The 16,755-nt window shown below is 57.1% G+C and overlaps 1 protein-coding gene across 2 annotated transcripts in view; it reads right to left on the bottom strand.

The window, feature by feature from the left end:
* Positions 1 to 12,674: 12,674 nt before the first annotated feature.
* The window catches only part of CTNNBIP1 (catenin beta interacting protein 1), a 49,278-nt gene continuing 45,197 nt past the window's right edge, over positions 12,675 to 16,755 (bottom strand). The window contains exon 5 of one of the 2 annotated variants that reach the window (XM_036348828.1): positions 12,675 to 13,329. In XM_036348828.1, the coding sequence (XP_036204721.1) occupies positions 13,277 to 13,329 (53 nt within the window). In that variant the 3' untranslated portion in view covers positions 12,675 to 13,276. Of the gene's footprint in view, positions 13,336 to 16,755 lie in introns of both variants that reach the window. The other variant, XM_036348827.1, reaches the window with a different exon arrangement.

Raw genomic sequence — 16,755 nt, forward strand, 5'->3', positions numbered from 1 at the left:
TCCTCCAGTTCCCCCCATAGCTCCCCTCGGAGCAGGATGAAGGGAAAACAGATGTTAATTTGCTGTCTGTGCTAATTTGCAAAGGAGCATAAACAGTGGGGCTCCGTGGCACAGCTCTGCTGAGGGGGTAGTTTAAGCCCAATCGTGTGCGCTCAGTGCATTTATTCCTCGTTCCCGTGGCATGTTAATTGCAGATCTGCTACTGTGGCAATTAACACAATTACCGCCCCTCTCTTCCGGCAGGATGCAGTCCACATGCTTTCAGCCAAGGAGGTGGGCCGGCGAGACGGCGGGAGATGCCCACTGGGAGAATGCCCGCTGTTGTGGGTTGGCTGTGTCTCCCCAAAATTCAGATGTTGAAGTCCTAGCCCCCAGTACCTCAGAATGGGACTTTATTTGGAGACGAGGTCTCTACAGAAGTAATCAAGTTAAGACAAGGTTATTTGGGTGGCCTCAATCCAGTAAGACTAGTGTCCTTGTAAAAAGAGGAAACTTGGCCCTAACCGGTTTGGCTCAGTGGACAGAGCATTGGCCTGTGGACTGAAGGGTCCCGGGTTCGATTCAGGTCAAGGGCACATAGCTTGGCTGCAGGCTGGATCCCTCGCCCTGGTGGTGGTGGGGAGGGGGGGGGAGGGCGTGTAGGAGGCAACCAATCGATGTCCTCTCTCACATTGATGTTTTTCTCTCTCTGTCTCTCCCGCTCCCCTCCACTTTCTCTAAAAAAAAAAATCAATGGAAAAATATCCTCGGGTGAGGATTAACAACAACAACAACAAAAAAAAACAAACAAAAAAAGAAAAGAAAAGAGGAAATGTGGCCACCTAGAGAGAAGATGCCAAGAAGAGACATGGAGAACATGGCCAGCTCCTCCGGAGGAGAGGCCTGGAGCAGCTTTCCCCTGTGTTTTTACTGAGTTCAGAGAGGAAGGGAGAGGGAGAGAGAGAGAAACATCAATGGTGAGAGAGAATCATTGGCCAGCTGTGCTCCCTGTCATCCTCAGAAGGAACAATCCCACCCACACCTTGATTTTGGACTTTTAGCCTCCAGACTGTGAGGCAATAAATTCCTGGTGTTTAAGTCACGGATAGCATTTTGTTAAGGTGGCCCAAGCAAACTCAGAGCCACGCCTGCGTCCTGGCAGAGTACCGTGGGTGGGACAAGGAGGGGAGTGGGGAGGGGGCATCAGCGTTGCTGTCTGTTCAGAAGTCTCCAGAGGGATCAGCAGCAATAGCCAGCACCTCCCTCCCGCCAGGCCTCTTCCCCGGGGCTTGCCATCCATGTCACCTCTGTCCCCCTGGCTACTGGGCCTTTATCCTCCTTGGCACCACGGCTGGAGTCCTCCTTCTCTATGAGTCACCCGCTCAGCCAATCCTGGATGCGTCATTTCCTTTCCCTTTGTCACCCCCTAATCTTTTTAAATATATATTTTTATTGATTTCAGAGAGGAAGGGAGAGGGAGAGATAAGAAACATCAGTGACGACAGAGAATCATTGATCGGCTGCCTCCTGCATGCTTCACACTGGGGATTGAGCCTGCAGCCTGGGCATGTGCCCTGACTGGGAATGGAACCGTGACCTCCTGATTTATAGGTCGACGCTCAACCACGGAGCCACGCCGGCTGGCTCACCCCCTCATTTTGATGATAGAGGGTTGCCTACCTTATAAGGTAAATAAGGTACTTGTTATTTTCCAGGTTAAGCCAGTTACAACAGTCAGGTATCTGCACAGTGCTCTACGGCTTACAAGATATTTATCAAAGACCTGTTCTCATTCCACACTTACAACAACTCTGTGGGGGTTGGTAGTATCACCCATTTCACAGATGGGAAAACTGAGGCTTGGAGAAGTCACACAAGAGCAGCAGGGCTCAGACTTGAGCTCTGATTTTCTATATTGTACCTTTTCTCCACAGCAGCAGGTCTCACGGATGTTCCCCAGAATTCTTAAAAAACTTAAGAGTTCTATGGTCAAATAAATAAGGGAAAAGCTAAATGAAATGGATGTCTTTATTGCAGGACTTCTCAGAACCTTTAATATACTGTGACACCAAAAGAATGCATATAACATGCAACATTTTCCAGACTTTGTTTACTTTTGTGGGCCACCTGCCGTTCCAGGGAGGGCTGCATGCCACCACAGTGCCACTCAAGGATGGCAACGCCAAGTCTCCGTGGGGAAGAAGCACATTCTGATGTTCATGTCCATGGGCAGGTCGCCTTCCTGCCCCTGTTCTTCCCTCCCCCATGGCAGGCTGGCTGAGCACCCAGGGTTGGTGTCACTGTGGGATTGCTCTCTTCTGGGGTTCAGCCAGCATCAGAGCCTGGTGGTGACAGCTTGTGCCTGATCATACTTCAGGCACCACCACTTCCACTGTGTGTGGCTCTGGTGACGATCATACTCTCAATAGCCTGTCCCACCCTGGCCACAGGAAAGGGATAGGACTAAATCCCCAGCCACTGCGATTGGTCCAGCAGGTGGCACATTACCCAACTACAGCCAATCAGAGGCTGCCCTGGGATTGTTTGAGGCACTGAGAGAAAGAACTTTCGTTCCCCTGAAGTTGCCAGGAGCCATGTTCTGCTGTCAGAGGAGCAGGTCAGTCTAAAAGGAAATGAAGAGACCAAAAGGCAAAGCCAAGCAGGAACAAGCAGAGATGGACCTAGAGGGAGAGAATGTTCTAGAAGCATCCAAGCTCCAGTTCCAGGCCCTGAGGCCCTGGTTCTGCAGCAATTGCCTTAATCTTATGATCTACCTCAGAGCCTCCCCAGTGACACAATCCAGTTGGAATTGGGTTTCTGTTGCCTGCAAACCAAAAAGTTCCAGCCGGTACTAGTCCCTGAGCCCCTTCGTAGCCCAGAATGGATTCACCAGCCAAGACAGACCTAACAAAACTGTGGATATGGGGTGCCACCGGGGCCAGGACCCAGCCCCACCGAAACGTGCCCGAGGCCTCGGCCAGAGAAACAGATGATGTCCTTTTCTCCTTAGGGCCAGATTTCCTGTTGTCAGCACACTTTTAGTTCGAAATAGGGTCACTGTGGCTATAGGTCACAGAGGGCTCAGCGGAAGAGCCAACTCAAGGTCAAGGTTACTCATTCATTCAACAAACCTTTATTGAGAACCTACAATATGTCAGGTACTGGGACACAGCAGTGAAGAAGGGTGATGAGGTCCCTGATCCTCTGAGCTTACCTTCTAATGCAGTGGTTCTCAACCGTGGCTGCACATTAGAATCACCTGGGAATCTTTTTCAAATCCTGATTTCTGGGCCTCATCCTCCGGAACTTCTGTTTCTTTGTTACTAATGTTGTGGCCCCACCCCATAACAAAGAAACAGAGAGATGGCTGGCAGGGGAGGGCAGTTGGGGGCAATCGGGCTGGCGGGGGAGAGCAGTTGGGGGCGGTTGGGCCAGCAGGGGAGGGCAGTTGGGGGTGATCTGGTGGCAGGGGAGCAGTTAGGCATCAATCAGGCTGGCAGGGGAGTGGTTAGGAGCCAGCAGTTCTGGATTGTGAGAGGGATGTCCCAGATTGGAGAGGGTGCAGGCTGGGCTGTGGGACACCCCCCATGCACGAATTTCGTGCACCAGACCTCTAGTGAGAAATAAATTTATGTTGCTTATAAGCCACTAAGTCTGTGATATTTTGTTAGCGCAACCTGAATGGATTAAGACCGGGGGTGACATTTGAGCTGACATGGGGAAATTGAGCCGCGTGGAAGAGCAGTGCAGACAGAGGGAACAGCAAGCACAGAAGCCCTGAGGAGGGGGCAGGCGCAGCACAACTGAGGGACCAAAGGAGGCCAGGGCGCAGAGGCTTGGGGCTGCCCACGAGCGGGCGGGGAGATTTTATCCTGAGTGCAGAGGGCAGCCGCTGCCTTGCAGGGTCCCAGGTGGGGACTTGTGTTCTCTCAGGTCCCAGAAAAGCAAGTGGTTCCCAGACACAGCCTTGCAGGGAAGCCATGGGCTGGGAGCCCACAGAGAATTCTCCGACACAGCAAGAGTCCAAACGCCACGCAGGCTCGAGTCACTGATGCAGTCCAGTGGTCAGGAGAGACCAGGGGACGCTGCGGAGCACCCAGGCCCAGGCCCTCGGGCACAGGGCACACACGTCCTCACTCCTCACGGACGCCAGGGCTCCGCCAGCACCCAGTCGGATGGGCAGCGCCTCTGGAACATCACCCGGATCAGAAATCCTCCACCAGACACGGCCATCGCTTCTGCCCGGGCTTCTCTGGCCGAAGCCAGTCAGGGCCACACTTAATGGGAAGGAGGGGGAGGAGGCCGCGAGCTCCACCAGAAGGCCGAGCTGGGAGTAATCGGGAGCAGCACCAATGACCACACCCCGTTTACAAGGAAACGGAGGCTCAGACACAGGGACTGGAGCTGCCCAGGTCAGCGGCAGAGTGGGCTGCAGGACCCTGGCGCTGGCCGAGGTGGGTGCTCTCTGCGATGCCCCCGCCCGCCCACACTGCCGGCCTCCCTTCTGCCGAGTGACCTTGATGAGCTTAGTCTCCTAAGCTTCTCGGGCTTCCAGCACCAGCGGGAGCTCCTCCTCCCTGCACCTCAGAGGAGGGCAAGGTACCAGGACACCCCCTCCTGCCCTCCCCCGAATAGATCACGGCCCACAGGGGGCAAGAGCAGGCCTGAGCGAGGGCTGGCAGCGGCCCCCCCAGCCCAGCGGGAGCCCGCAGGTGGGTGGGTAACTGCCTGAGTCCTGGGCTTGCTCCGACACGTCCCCCCAGAACGTTCTGTTTCCTTCTGCAGAAGCAGTTTCCAGCTTTCCTCTCCGACTGTGGGGAGGAGCCAGGGACCACGGCCCAGGTGGCCCACAGGCCTGTGCCACCACCTGCCCTGACCACAGGTGAGCCAGGCCGTGGCAGGGAGAAGGGGGCCCCACAGGCAGGCGTAGAGCTCTGTGGGACGGGACGGACGCTCTGTGGGACCCTTCTGGCCACCGCAGCTCCTCGCAGGCAGGCTGGGGCCGCCAGCTCATGGCCACCTAGTCCTGAAGGGCTTTCCCTTCCCCACACAGCACGGCACTGTCCTTGCCTATTTCCAGGTGGGCGGCCTCAGCAGCCTCCGCCACCACAGGGCGTGTCTGTGTCCCTCTCGCCACTGCCTGCCCAGTGTGCGCACAGTAGGCCCTCATTCAGACTGGCTGAGTGCCTCGCAGGGGCCCAGTGCTGTGCCCGGGCTGGGTGAACTCTCTGGAAGTCTGCAGAGGTCCGAGGGCCAGCCCGATAGCTCAGGGCTCACCTCTGAAGCAGGCACAGGAGCTGGGGAGACCTGGGGGAGCACAGATGGGTGCCCCATAGAAACCTTAAGGGTGGAGTCCAGGCTGCCCCTCCCGGGTATGGCCTCTCTGCGGCCTCGGCAGCTCCAGGTGGGGTGCGGGGTGATCTGCCAGAGAAAAGTCCACAGACTGCCTTTCCCTGGGATGCTGCACCACTCCCAAGACAAGTTCCCAATGGGCCAGTCAGCGGCAACAGGGGGTGGGTGGGCAGGGGCAGCCACCTCCCCCAGGCTGGGGGCTGGGGGCAGAGTGTTTCTGAGGGCACCCAGGGGCCCTGCACAGTAGGCCTGGCCAGGGCTGGCCCAAGGGGGTGGCACGATCTGTGGAGACAGCGGAGGGGAGGCTGGCCCCCTCAGCCAGGCCCCCTCCCCAGGCACAGCTCCGCCCTCTGCCTGGCCGCCTGGCTGGCTGCGGCTCCCAGGGCTCCCAGGGCTCCCAGGGCTCCAAGGGCTCCCAGGGCTCCCAGCCGCTGGTGTTTTTCTTTCACACGGGCCCCTGAGGATGTGCACCTACAGCAAACAAAGGACTATTTTTACCGCCGGATTGTTTCCTGTCCGTGTCCTAGGTCCCCAGCCAAGGTACACTTCTGCCCTCCCTCCCTGCCCGCCCCACAGGCTCTGCTGCGCCAGGTGCCAGCAGCTCAGCCACCTGCTGTCCCTGGGGCTGCCTTGGAGAGACCAGGGCGGCAGGTGAGGCTGGGGAGGGGCGCTGGGGCGCCAGAGCCCGGCCTGGGAGACCCTTTGCCGAGGTGGGCATCAGTCCCCTCCCAGCCACAGCCACAGCCCACCTACATCCCGGTCTGTTGCCCTTCAAGCAAGGCTCCAGCCTAAGGGGAGGTCAAAGCTTGGGGGCAGCCCCGGGGTTAGCGTTGCTGGTGCATGGAGACAAAGAAATAGGAAACCAGACTTTGAGTCAGTTCTATTGTTTTGAAATCCTCTCCAGCCAGTACATCCTCCATTGCCTGGCCTCAGGCAGGCACGGAACTGGCAAAGCCTGGATTCGAACCCAGGTCTGGTAGCTCTGAGCCCAGGGCAGCCATCACACCAAGAGGCATTTAGGGGTTTTGTCCCAGATCTGCTGGGCTTTGGGCAAGAAGGGAAGGGAGTAGGAGAAGGACCCTCAGGCCCTGGGGAGTGGGCGAAGGAGGGGCAGGGAGGGAGGAGGGGAGGGTGCTGGCACTCGGGGCTCAGGGCCCAGCAGCTCCCTGTCCTCCTGTTGCTGGCAGAGGCGGCTGCAGTGGGAAGGTGCCTCTGAGTGATGGTTTTTTTTAAACCACTTGATCATGATCAAGGATTTAATTTTATCCCCTTCCCTGGCTGGCTCTGATTCTATTTGGAGTTTAATCGCGAGAAGGAGGGTCCCTAGAACACAGGCCGCCCACCCCAGGCTCTGCAAGGCCCCTCCCTGCCTGTCCAGATCCCTCAGCTCCGGCCCTTCCCCCAGGCAAAGCTGCTTAGCAGAGAGGGAGGCCCAGGGGTGGGGGTGGGGAGCAGGAGGCAGCTCCCATCCTGGCTTCTGTCAGGGATCATCTCAGCTCTTTCATCCTCATCAAAAAGCGTTTAAGCAGCAGCACCTGGCTGCACCTGGCGCTGTGCCCCTGCCCCGCCGGCAGCCAGGAGTGCAGACAAGGCCTTGCTCTGAATGACATAGCAGAGAGGATGGGGGGGCACCATCGTGGTGACCTAATGATGACCATATGTGCTGGCCACCCACGGTGGGCAGGTCACCCGGCCACCTTGTCGTATGCATCATCTCATTAATTCTCAGCAACAGCCTGATGCGGTGCTCCTGTTTTTCCCCTTTTTTCCAAGAAATAATTTGTCCTAAATCACACAGCTGCCAAATGGCAGGTCCAGACTCCGTTCCCAGAGTCTCCCATGAAGATTTGTCTCCCATGGAGATTTATACTGTGAGAGCAAACAGCCTAAATCAGGGTCAGGATCAAGTAACGTTTGACCAGGGTTTTACTGGGTTCAAAGCATTTTTGTGTAGACTTTGGCAAAGGCACAATTGTTTTTATCATCATTCCCACTTTACAGATAAGAGAAGTAAGGCCGAGACCTGCCCAAGGGTACAAGGTCACAGGAGGGCAGGGCTGTGGCTGTCCTCTGTGGGGGGGCAGGTGTGCCTCCAGGCGGGATGGCCAGGTGCCAGCTGTGAACAGGAAGAGTTGTACAAAGTGGAAGAGCAGCTTATTCTAGAAAAACCAGCTTAGCCTGGAGGACTGCCCGGTCCCCACCGGAGCCAGTGTGGAAGGGCAGCAGCTTCACTGGGGAGAGGACGGTGGCCCCGGGTTAACCCCATCAGAGGGTTAACCCATCTGACAAATATTTGTTAATAACCTACTACAATGGGACCGGATGGGGCTTGAGAACAGGGCCAAATACCAGACTGGTCCTGGGGTCACAGAGCTGGCCAGGGAGAGGGTGCTGGGCAGCCCAGTGATCCAGGATTGACCCCTCACCCCCACCCTCTCCCTTCTGTTAACAACCTGGGCCCAAGTCCTGGCTGCGCCTCACTGACCTCTGGCAAATGATGGAACCCCCATTTTCTCTTCTGTAAAACCACATACTTAGATCCCACATGACTGAAGAGGGTGTATATGGAGTGCGATGCACCTGCACACAGGCAGTGCCCAGTACACATTCGCTGTCCTCAGACCAGGGCACGGAGACACCTGCATAAAAGATGTTTTTGGCCCGGCCAGTGTGGCTCTGTGGTTGAGCTTTGACCCAGGAACCAAGAGGGCACTGGTTCGATTCCTGGTCAGGGCACACACCCAGGTTTTGGGCTTGATCCCCAGTGGGGGTGTGCAAAAGGCAGTCGGTTGATGATGATTCTCTATCATTGATGTTTCTCTATCATTGATGTTTCTACCTCTCTATTCCCCTCCCTTCCTCTCTCTCTCTAAAAATAAATAAAAACATTTTTAAAAGTTTAAAAAAAAAATAGGTGTTTGTGGCCCTGGCTATGTGGCTCAGTTGGCTGAGCATCGTCCCATACACCAAACGATCACGGGTTCGATCCCTGGTTGGGGTCCGTACAAGAGACGGTCGATGATGTTTCTCTTACATGGATGGGTTTTATTTCTCTCTCTCCTTTCCACTCTCTCTAAAATCAATTTAAAAAATACATAACCTCGGGTGGCGATTTATAAATAATAAGTAAATAAATGATGTTGATGAAAACCCACCTCCTTCCACGGCCAAGGCCAAGGGCCAGGAGGCGGGAACTCTCAGAGGCTGAGTCTGAGGTCACACCTGGGGCTGTGCAGTGGGGGTGGGGGCTCCCACAGGTGTGCAAACAGAGGCCACCTGGGCACACTCCGCTGCTTCCCTGGGACTCGGTGAGAGGCCTGTGTGTGGGGCTCAGCTCCCAGCAGCAGTGTCTGTCTGTCTCTCTCTCTCTCTCTCTCTCTCTCTCTCCCTCTCCCGGCCTCCCTGCCCGCAGGCCTGGGAAACCGTCCCTGAGAACCATCTGTGACGGTGTGGTTCCAACCTCTTGGAGGAAAGTGAAAGCGAGGTTCTGGCTGGTACTCAGAAAGCCTTTCACTGCCCTTGCCTCTGAGGAGGCCTTCCTTTAAATTAGGACTCGCAGCCATGGTCCTCCAAGCTCCCCAAATTTCCTAAACACCCAGCTGTCTCCCCAGAAGAGAAAGCTCCTTCATTGGACAGAGGAGCGTATTTTAAACACGGACTCAGAGTTAGTCTGGGCCTATTTCACCCTCCAGGAAAGGAAGAGGGGTGGGTGGCCATGAGCCACAGTGAGAGGGGTCAGGGAGAGAGGAGAGAGAGGACCGGCCAGGAAGGCAGGGCAGGTGGGTGGTGGCTGGGTCCCCTGGGGCCCACAGAGCTCCTGCGAGGCTGGGAAGCTGGCTCCTGCCCCCACCACTGAACCAGGGGCCGTGGAGGGATCGTTTTCGCTGCTACAAAGGGCCCTCGCTGTTCAAAGGCCGGAGCAGCCTGGATTCTCACCGCTGCTATTCACCTGTGGGAACAGGGAGATGAAGCACTTCATTCATTCTCCACCTCCCTCCCCCCCAGGGTTGGGAAACACCAGCAAAAGGCAGGGTGCCCTGCCTCCATCCTCAGCCCATCCCGGCCTCCCCCAGGCTCAGCCTGGCCCCCAGCGGTCTGGGGCCTGGGCAGTCCCAATCCTGCGTGGGCGTCATCACTGGCCATGCACCTGCACTAGGAAGGTGGGCCCAGGAGGTTGCCTGCTGCGTGGGCTGAGGGACCCGGGAAGACCCAGCACTACCCCTACCCCCCCCACCCCCCGAGCTTCCATTTGCCTGCTGAGGTGTCCCAGTTGTCTAATTCCTGAGGCCAGGGAGTCAGATAGCTCTGGCAGGGCCCCTCCCTCAGCACCAGTCCCATGGTCTCCGTGGGGGCTGGGCAGGTAGGACAGGCCAGCCAGCCCCTCCCTCTCTGCTCAATGGCCCAGATGAGGAGAGCCCTTAACTCCAAGGTTAGCTACCAACAGTGCCTCTCAGAACACTGGGGTGGCCCTGGCCAGTGTGGTTCAGTGGATGGAGCATCGGCCTGCGAACTGCAGGGTCCCAGGTTCGATATAGGTCCAGGGCACATGCCCAGGTTGTGGGCTCGATCCCCAGTAGGAGGCGTGCAGGAGGCAGCTGATCATTGATGTTTCTCTGTTATTGGTGTTTCTGTCTCTCTGTTCCTCTCCCTTCCTCTCTGAAACCAATAAAAATATTTTTAAAAAGAACACTGGCGTGGAGGGGGGGAGTTTACACCTCATGTGAGCCCTTGATGGGTGCCTCTGTCATTTCTGGCTAACATAGCTGTCTTCCTTCCCATAACTAAGCTCCTTCCTGGAAAAGGAAGTTACAGAGAAACTTAAGATAAGGATGGACGCCTGCAGATGGAATGCATTACCTTGTGAGGTAGTGAGTTCCCCGGGTACTCAAGCAAAGATGGGGCAAGCCCTCTTCAGAGATGCTGCAGCGGGGACTCGCTCCTCTGGCCACTGCCTGGCTGCTAGACAACCCCGTTTTCCTCGACACTAAGATTAAATGATGGAATCGTGCACCTGCCACCATATTCCATCAACCCCAGAGCATGTAGCGCCCAGTGAAACTCTTTGAAAAGGAAATAGAAGTAGTGAGTCTAAGTAATTAGCAAAAAAAAAAAAAAAAAAAAAAAAGTAGAAATGAAAAATTCTGGAACATGCTTCCAAAGCAAAAATTCCTAAAGCAGAAATGATTTCAGCTTCCAAACTTGGATCACACCTGAGCACCGGTAGATATTCCGTTTCTGGAATGATGCAAGGGGCGGATGTGCTGGTCGGGCTTTTGTCATGAGCATTCTGAGAACCACCGCCTCGCACAGGGCGCTGGAGTGTCTAGAATGGAAGGGCCTCCACACCTAGGGGATGCTCAGTGTCCGCTCACCAGCTCTGAAGCTTCCTGACCTCAGTCTAATCCAGGACGACAGTTGGAATCTCCAGGTCAAATGGGGGGGGCTCAGCCTTCCCACGGCCCTGGCAGCCAGGCGGGGTAGACCTGGAACCTCTTCCAAACCCGAGCTCCACTCCAGGTCCCAGACACTCACTATTGAACTCGTGTTCCCACCCTCCAAGGCCCTCCTTGGGGAGGGAGGGCCCCGCAGCCCAGGGATGCGGGGAAGTCAGCAATGCACCCTTTGCGGAGGGAGACAGCTCCGCTCATGCACCAAGGCATTAAACATCTTTATTGCTAATTTTTTTCTCCGACAGGTATATTTTTAGTTGAAACAAGAAGCCACGGCAACACTTTCACTTTTCTTCAGAAGATGAGACAGATCAGGGCAATCGCTGTTACAAGAGGGAGCCCCAGGACCTTGACAAGGACGGGCTGGGGTGGAGAACACACCATCAGCCAGGACATGGACCCTTCCCGGGAGCGACAGGTACAAAGAGAGCAGGCAGCCAGCAACACCGGCATCCACACCTGATAGCAGAGGGGGCTGGAGAACTCACCTTTCCCCAGGGGCTCCGCTGGAACTGCAGACCACTGAGCGGAGAGTGTGTTTGTGTGTGTTCTCACACAGGCGTCTTCCTTCCCCCGGGAGGCAGATGCTCTGAGGCCCCTGGTGGGGTCCCCACAGTCCTCGTCCCTGGGGATCAATGGCCTTTGCAGTTAATGGTCCACTAACCAGGGCCAGGGGCCTGTGCGTGGAGGAGGACACGGTGTTTAGGTCATGACACTCTGACACTTGAGTCCTGCTTCTGGGGCAAGATCAGCACAGGGTACCACCCCCCCGATTCGGCCCCCCCAAACCATAGGGCTCTCCCAGGTTCAGGCCTAGGACACTAACATTCGGCCCCTGTGCTCCACGGCAGCTCCAAGCCCTGAGAAGGGGAAATGTGGCTGAGTCTGCTCTGGCTCTGGGCTCCTGGGCAAGGCTGGGCGTCTACCTTAGGGGGAGGGGCGGCTTCCCCATCCTGGGCCTGCATCTTCTTCCTCCTCCCCAGGTGGCATCCTGTGAGAGGAGAGGGGAGAAGGGCAGGCTGCCTCAGGGAAGGGGGAGGGCAGGTGGGAAGACTGGGGTGCCTGCAGCCATTCAAAGACCTGGCTCTGCCATGAGCTTCGGGGCCGGGGCTGAGGACAGGCTGTGGGCCATGCTCATTGAAGCCCTTCGGAAAAGACGCCTCCCTTCCAGGCTGATGCAGAGGGGCCTTTGGGAAGGTGTACCGAGAGGCACAGGCCGGATGAGAGAACCGGAGTGCTGGCCGGGACCCACCATCCAGCAGCAGACACTTGGGGAGCCTGGCTGGGGGCGGTCAGGGGTGGGTGATTGGAGGCAAAGGACTCGCAGGCTTCGTGCGTCAAGCTGTGGTCTTTGTGTGGGTTCCGGGCTCCTGGGCAGACACTGTGGGGTCTCACAGCTGGGGGAGCAGCTCCTGTCCTTTCCAGGAGGACCCCCAGAGGGGGCCTCAGGAAGCAGACGCAGAGAATGGATTCGACAGAGCTGCCTGGTGCAGCCTCTGCTCAGCTCGGTCAGGCTCAGGCGGGAGGCCCGGTGCAGCGGGCCTTCCATTCTTGTCCAGGGAAGCTGGCCGGCTGCCAGCCTGGAAGTGATGCACATAAATCCTGGCTAATGGCCGGTCACCGCTCAGCTCCCGCTGCTCCGTCAGGACAACACAGACCACCTTGGGGGCCCCATTTTGCAGCTGCGGATGCTGTTTGGGGTCCTTGAGATCTCCTTACTGGTGGAGTCAGGGGTGGTCATTAAGGCAAATGCACCTTCCAGGTGGACCCGGGCTGCAGAGGGACTGTGTGCAGCAGAAGGGGTGGGGGGTGGGGGGTGAGGGGCAGAGCAACGGGAGTCATGGGGAGCCAATGGGAAACCAAACACACAATCAAATGCAAACACAAACGAAACACGTGAAAGCAGCCAGCTGTGTAATAAATATTGCAAAGCGCACTTGGTTTCTTTCTTTTTTTTTCAAGTCAAATATAACAACCAATGTCCCAAACCCTGTATTCAGCATTCAAGAGAGAAGCTGTTGCTATCAGCAGAACACCTGCAGCCATTCAAGAAAAAAAATCGTTTCCCGTTAGCCAGCCAATCAACATCCTTTTCGAGTCTGAGCAGCCAATCAGACCTCTTCACGTTCCTAAAAAGTGACCTAAATAAAGAAAGCACCAGAGCTCGGAGAGCTTCCTGGGAAGCCATGTACCCGAGGCGCAAATTTAAAAAATAAGAGTCAGAAATAAAAATAAAAGGTTTCCGTTGGTCAAGATTTAAAAATAAAAAGGTTTCTTCCTGAAGCCAATCATGAGTCCGTCCCTTGAAGCCAATCACAACTGCACAACCGGTGTTTTCCTCGATGCCAGCCCTGCTGAGTGGCCGTGGGGTGGGGTGGGGTGGGTGGGGTGAAGAGGGGGAATGGGGAAGGTGACCCGCTGCCACTCAGCCAGACGAGGTCCACACAGATCTCTTGGCCGGTGCCAGCTTTCAGGATGTTCCCTGGGATTCGTAGCTACTGCCTCCGGTCCTCTGTCTCCGACCTGGAAAACGCCATCACCACGTCCTCTGCACCTGGAGACAAGCGGAAGAGACTTGCTGCATGGGCCTCTGGCACCGGGGGCAACCTGGGATGAGGCAAGGAGGCTGTGGCCTCAGGTGCTTTCCGAGTACAAAGCACTTCCCAGGAAGCCCACCTCCCCTCAGGCCTCCCCTGCAGCCTGGCCAGGGGATATGCCTGCAACTGGCTGCAGGGCTGGGGGGCTGCGGGCTGAAAGGGGAAGGGGTGAGGCTCGGGCCTGCTGAAGGCTGCACAGCGAGGAGGTGAGTGTGAGAACCCAGGGCTGCTGCTGGAGCAGGGCTCTGCTCACACCCGTCGCTCCAAAGCCGCCACAGTCAGGCCCTTCGGAACCTCCCCTTTTCTTCCTAAGACTCTTGTCTTGATCCCTTCGGAGGACCTTGCTCATTATGGTTTCTACGAGCCAGGCCTCTTTGCCCAAACCTAACACCTGTTCCAAGGAGCAGGCGGTCTGGCTCCATAGGAGACAGATAACGGCCATAATCTTTATTGCTGCTGTTTTTAATCATGGACTTGAGAATCTGGCCCAGGCACTCATGAAATCACTTCCTTTGTCTTGTTTTCCATAAGGCAGGCTCTGACATGCAGCCAAAAAACGGCAGGAGAGGGAGGGAAAGTGCCTGGAACCCTGACCTGCCTCCCACCCAGAGGTGCTGGGCGGAAGGAGCTGACTTAGCGGCAGACCCTGCAGGGTAGGTGAGGGGACCGGGGTCCCCCGCGCCTCTGGCCCTGGCCCTCCCTGAGTCCTGCCACATTCCCCCCCTTTTTCTAAAGGACGGCTCTTGGCTGCGCCCAGAATCGGCGTATTTCTCCTCTGTGCTAACTGGAGGAGCTCTCCCGGGAGGGAGGCCTGGAACAGCAGACACAGAAAGGCCACTGAAGGGGATCGGTGTGGGAGGCGCATGGAACTGGCTGTGAACCGGCTTCCGCCCCCAGGCACGGTGCTGGCCGCTTCCCCACCTCAGGGCACCCTCTCCTTCACTGGCAGTCGCCAGCTGACCTCCTTCCTACCTGGCTGCCTTGGGGACAAGGGAGGGGGTACCCACCAGGGGTGGGCTCTGCAGAAGGAGGGCCCGCCCACAAGGCTGGATCATCCAGAAATGCGCCTTCCATTGGCACCAGAGCACAGGTGCTGTCACCACCCACCTGCCTTGATGGGGCTCTGACAGCGCACCCTGAAAAGGGGAATAAGGTCTAGAGGAGCTCAGATCGTCTGACTCCTGGGGATGGGGCTCCTTGGCTTGGGAGGCCCTGCAAATCCTCCCTGTCTTCTCGGGGACATTCTGTTCTCGCCTCAGTCCCAGGACCACGCAGAATTTTCCTAGCAACCACAGAGTCCAGGATTACATCATACCCTGCATGGCAGCTGAGCTGCTACCTAACAGATGCCAGCCTTCCCCAGGCCGCCTCCCCAGCTCCTCATCAGTGGGGGCTGGCGGGAGACCACTGGCGGGGCGTTGTCCGCACCGGAAGCCTGGCTTGCTGAGCAGTGGCAGACACTCCTCTTCCCTGGCCTGCCTCGGGGGCTTCCTCACAGGGCCCTGAGCTGCAGTCACACAAACAGGCTGCCCCAGGAGGGATGGAGTCGGCAGAGGGAATGGCCACTGCTCCCCGGAGGAGCCCAGACCCAGGCGCAGGGTCCCTGACACCCCAGCTGCCCAGGGTGTGTCCCCAGCCTCTCCATTCTATCAGGTGGCCTGGCGCCCACCATCAGCAGGCCCCTCGGCGAGGATACACCTTTCCCTCCCTTTTCTCCAAGGGATTTGGGGGTTACCTAGCAGGGTGGGTGAGCTGCTCAGTGAGTTCCCATGAGTCAAGCTGTCTGAGCTTTAGAGCCACGAGGGACCTCAGAGATGATCAGCATGTGGTGTCTCCCGTGGGTGCTCCCACTGTGTGGAGTCATGGGGCTCAGAACAGGAAGACACTGCAAAGAGGCCAGCAGCCCCGCCCACTGCCTCCAGGCAGCCGGCTAGGCTTCCTCCCCCCTTTACAGGTGAGGCCTTCTACCACGTGGGCACTTCTGCCGACACTGTCTGCACCCGGGCTCAGAGCTCCTGTTCGTCCCTTCCCACCAGGACAAAGAGAGCCAGAACCAGACAAGACAGCAAAGGAAAGAACAGCAGACCAGGATCTCATATGGCTACAGATACTCATCACACCTGTGCTATGCAAAAATACTAAAAAAATACGAGCAAACTGAAAAAAGCAACATAAAATAATTACATCCTCTGACCAAAGAGAATGGAACCAAAGCTGGGATTTAAAAAACAACATCAAAGCCGCCCTTGGGCGCCTTGAAGACAATTCAGCATGGAACCCAGAATGCCGCCCTGGGGGTGGCCCTGCCCCCGACACCTGTCCCATGCCCCGCCCCCTACCCTGGCCGCTGCCTGCCAGACACCTCCCCGTCCCCGTGGCTCACCTGCTATGGAAAGCAGGGCCAAGGCCCTGCTGAGGGCACAGCTCTGAACCAGGGCAGGGCACGCAGTGGGCCATCTCAGCCCACGCCCAATGCCAGCTTTGCCCCTTTAACAGAGTCCAGTCAAGTGACTGGGGAGAGAAAAATGACAGCTATGCAGGAGCTTGTGAAAGGGAAGCTGGCCCGGAGCCGGGGGTGGGAGACAGACAATGGGGAGCTGGTCTGTTTCAAGCTCGGGATGAATTCACAACAGCAGCATGGAAAGCCCAGACCCGGCTCCACACCCAGCACCAGCCTGGGCCCAGGGCCCAGCTGACGACGGGGAGCTACACGTGGCCATCAGGAAGCCCAGCTCACTGCAGGGTGCTGGCCCAGGAGGCAGTGTGGTTTGGAGAAAGCCCACAAGGCGCTCAGACAGTTGAGACTCTAAGTTGAAGTCTTTCAAAGGTCTTTCCATCAATACACGAGGCGCCTCAATCTGTGTCCGGAACTGTGAGAACATACCCCTATCAGCCACATGTGAGAACTGGGTCCGTGATGGTGGATGAAGAACAGGAAGGTACAGGAAGATGGCACGGCCCTGAGGCCGATGGGTGGAGTGATGGTACTCACAGCCTCTGTGTCTCAGATGTGGCCGTAAACCCTAGTGGAGACCTCGCCCTTTTCTAGGGGCTCAGAACTCAGTCCTGGAAAAGCACTGAGTCTGGGGCTCACCGAGAGCTGGGCTGGGGCCCCAGGGCAGACTAGGACAGCTCCCAACTCCATCCTCCCTCCCCAGGAGCGACCACAGAGGGCCCAGCCGTCTGTGACAGTGCAGTTCCTGCCGTTCCACTGGGCGGCAGGGGGACAAGGGGACCCCAGAGCTCTCCCAGCTCCGGACGCTGCACTGCCCCGCGCAGAGCTGGCTCTCACAGGTGGAAGGGAGCGAGAAAGCAGCCCGAGCAACCCTAGCCAGAAACTGACACAAGGTACAAGATGCTGGGTTCAGCTCCCAACG

This window comes from Myotis myotis, unplaced genomic scaffold, assembly GCF_014108235.1.
Source record: "Myotis myotis isolate mMyoMyo1 unplaced genomic scaffold, mMyoMyo1.p scaffold_m19_p_2, whole genome shotgun sequence".
In the NCBI taxonomy this organism is placed as follows: Eukaryota; Metazoa; Chordata; class Mammalia; order Chiroptera; family Vespertilionidae; genus Myotis; species Myotis myotis.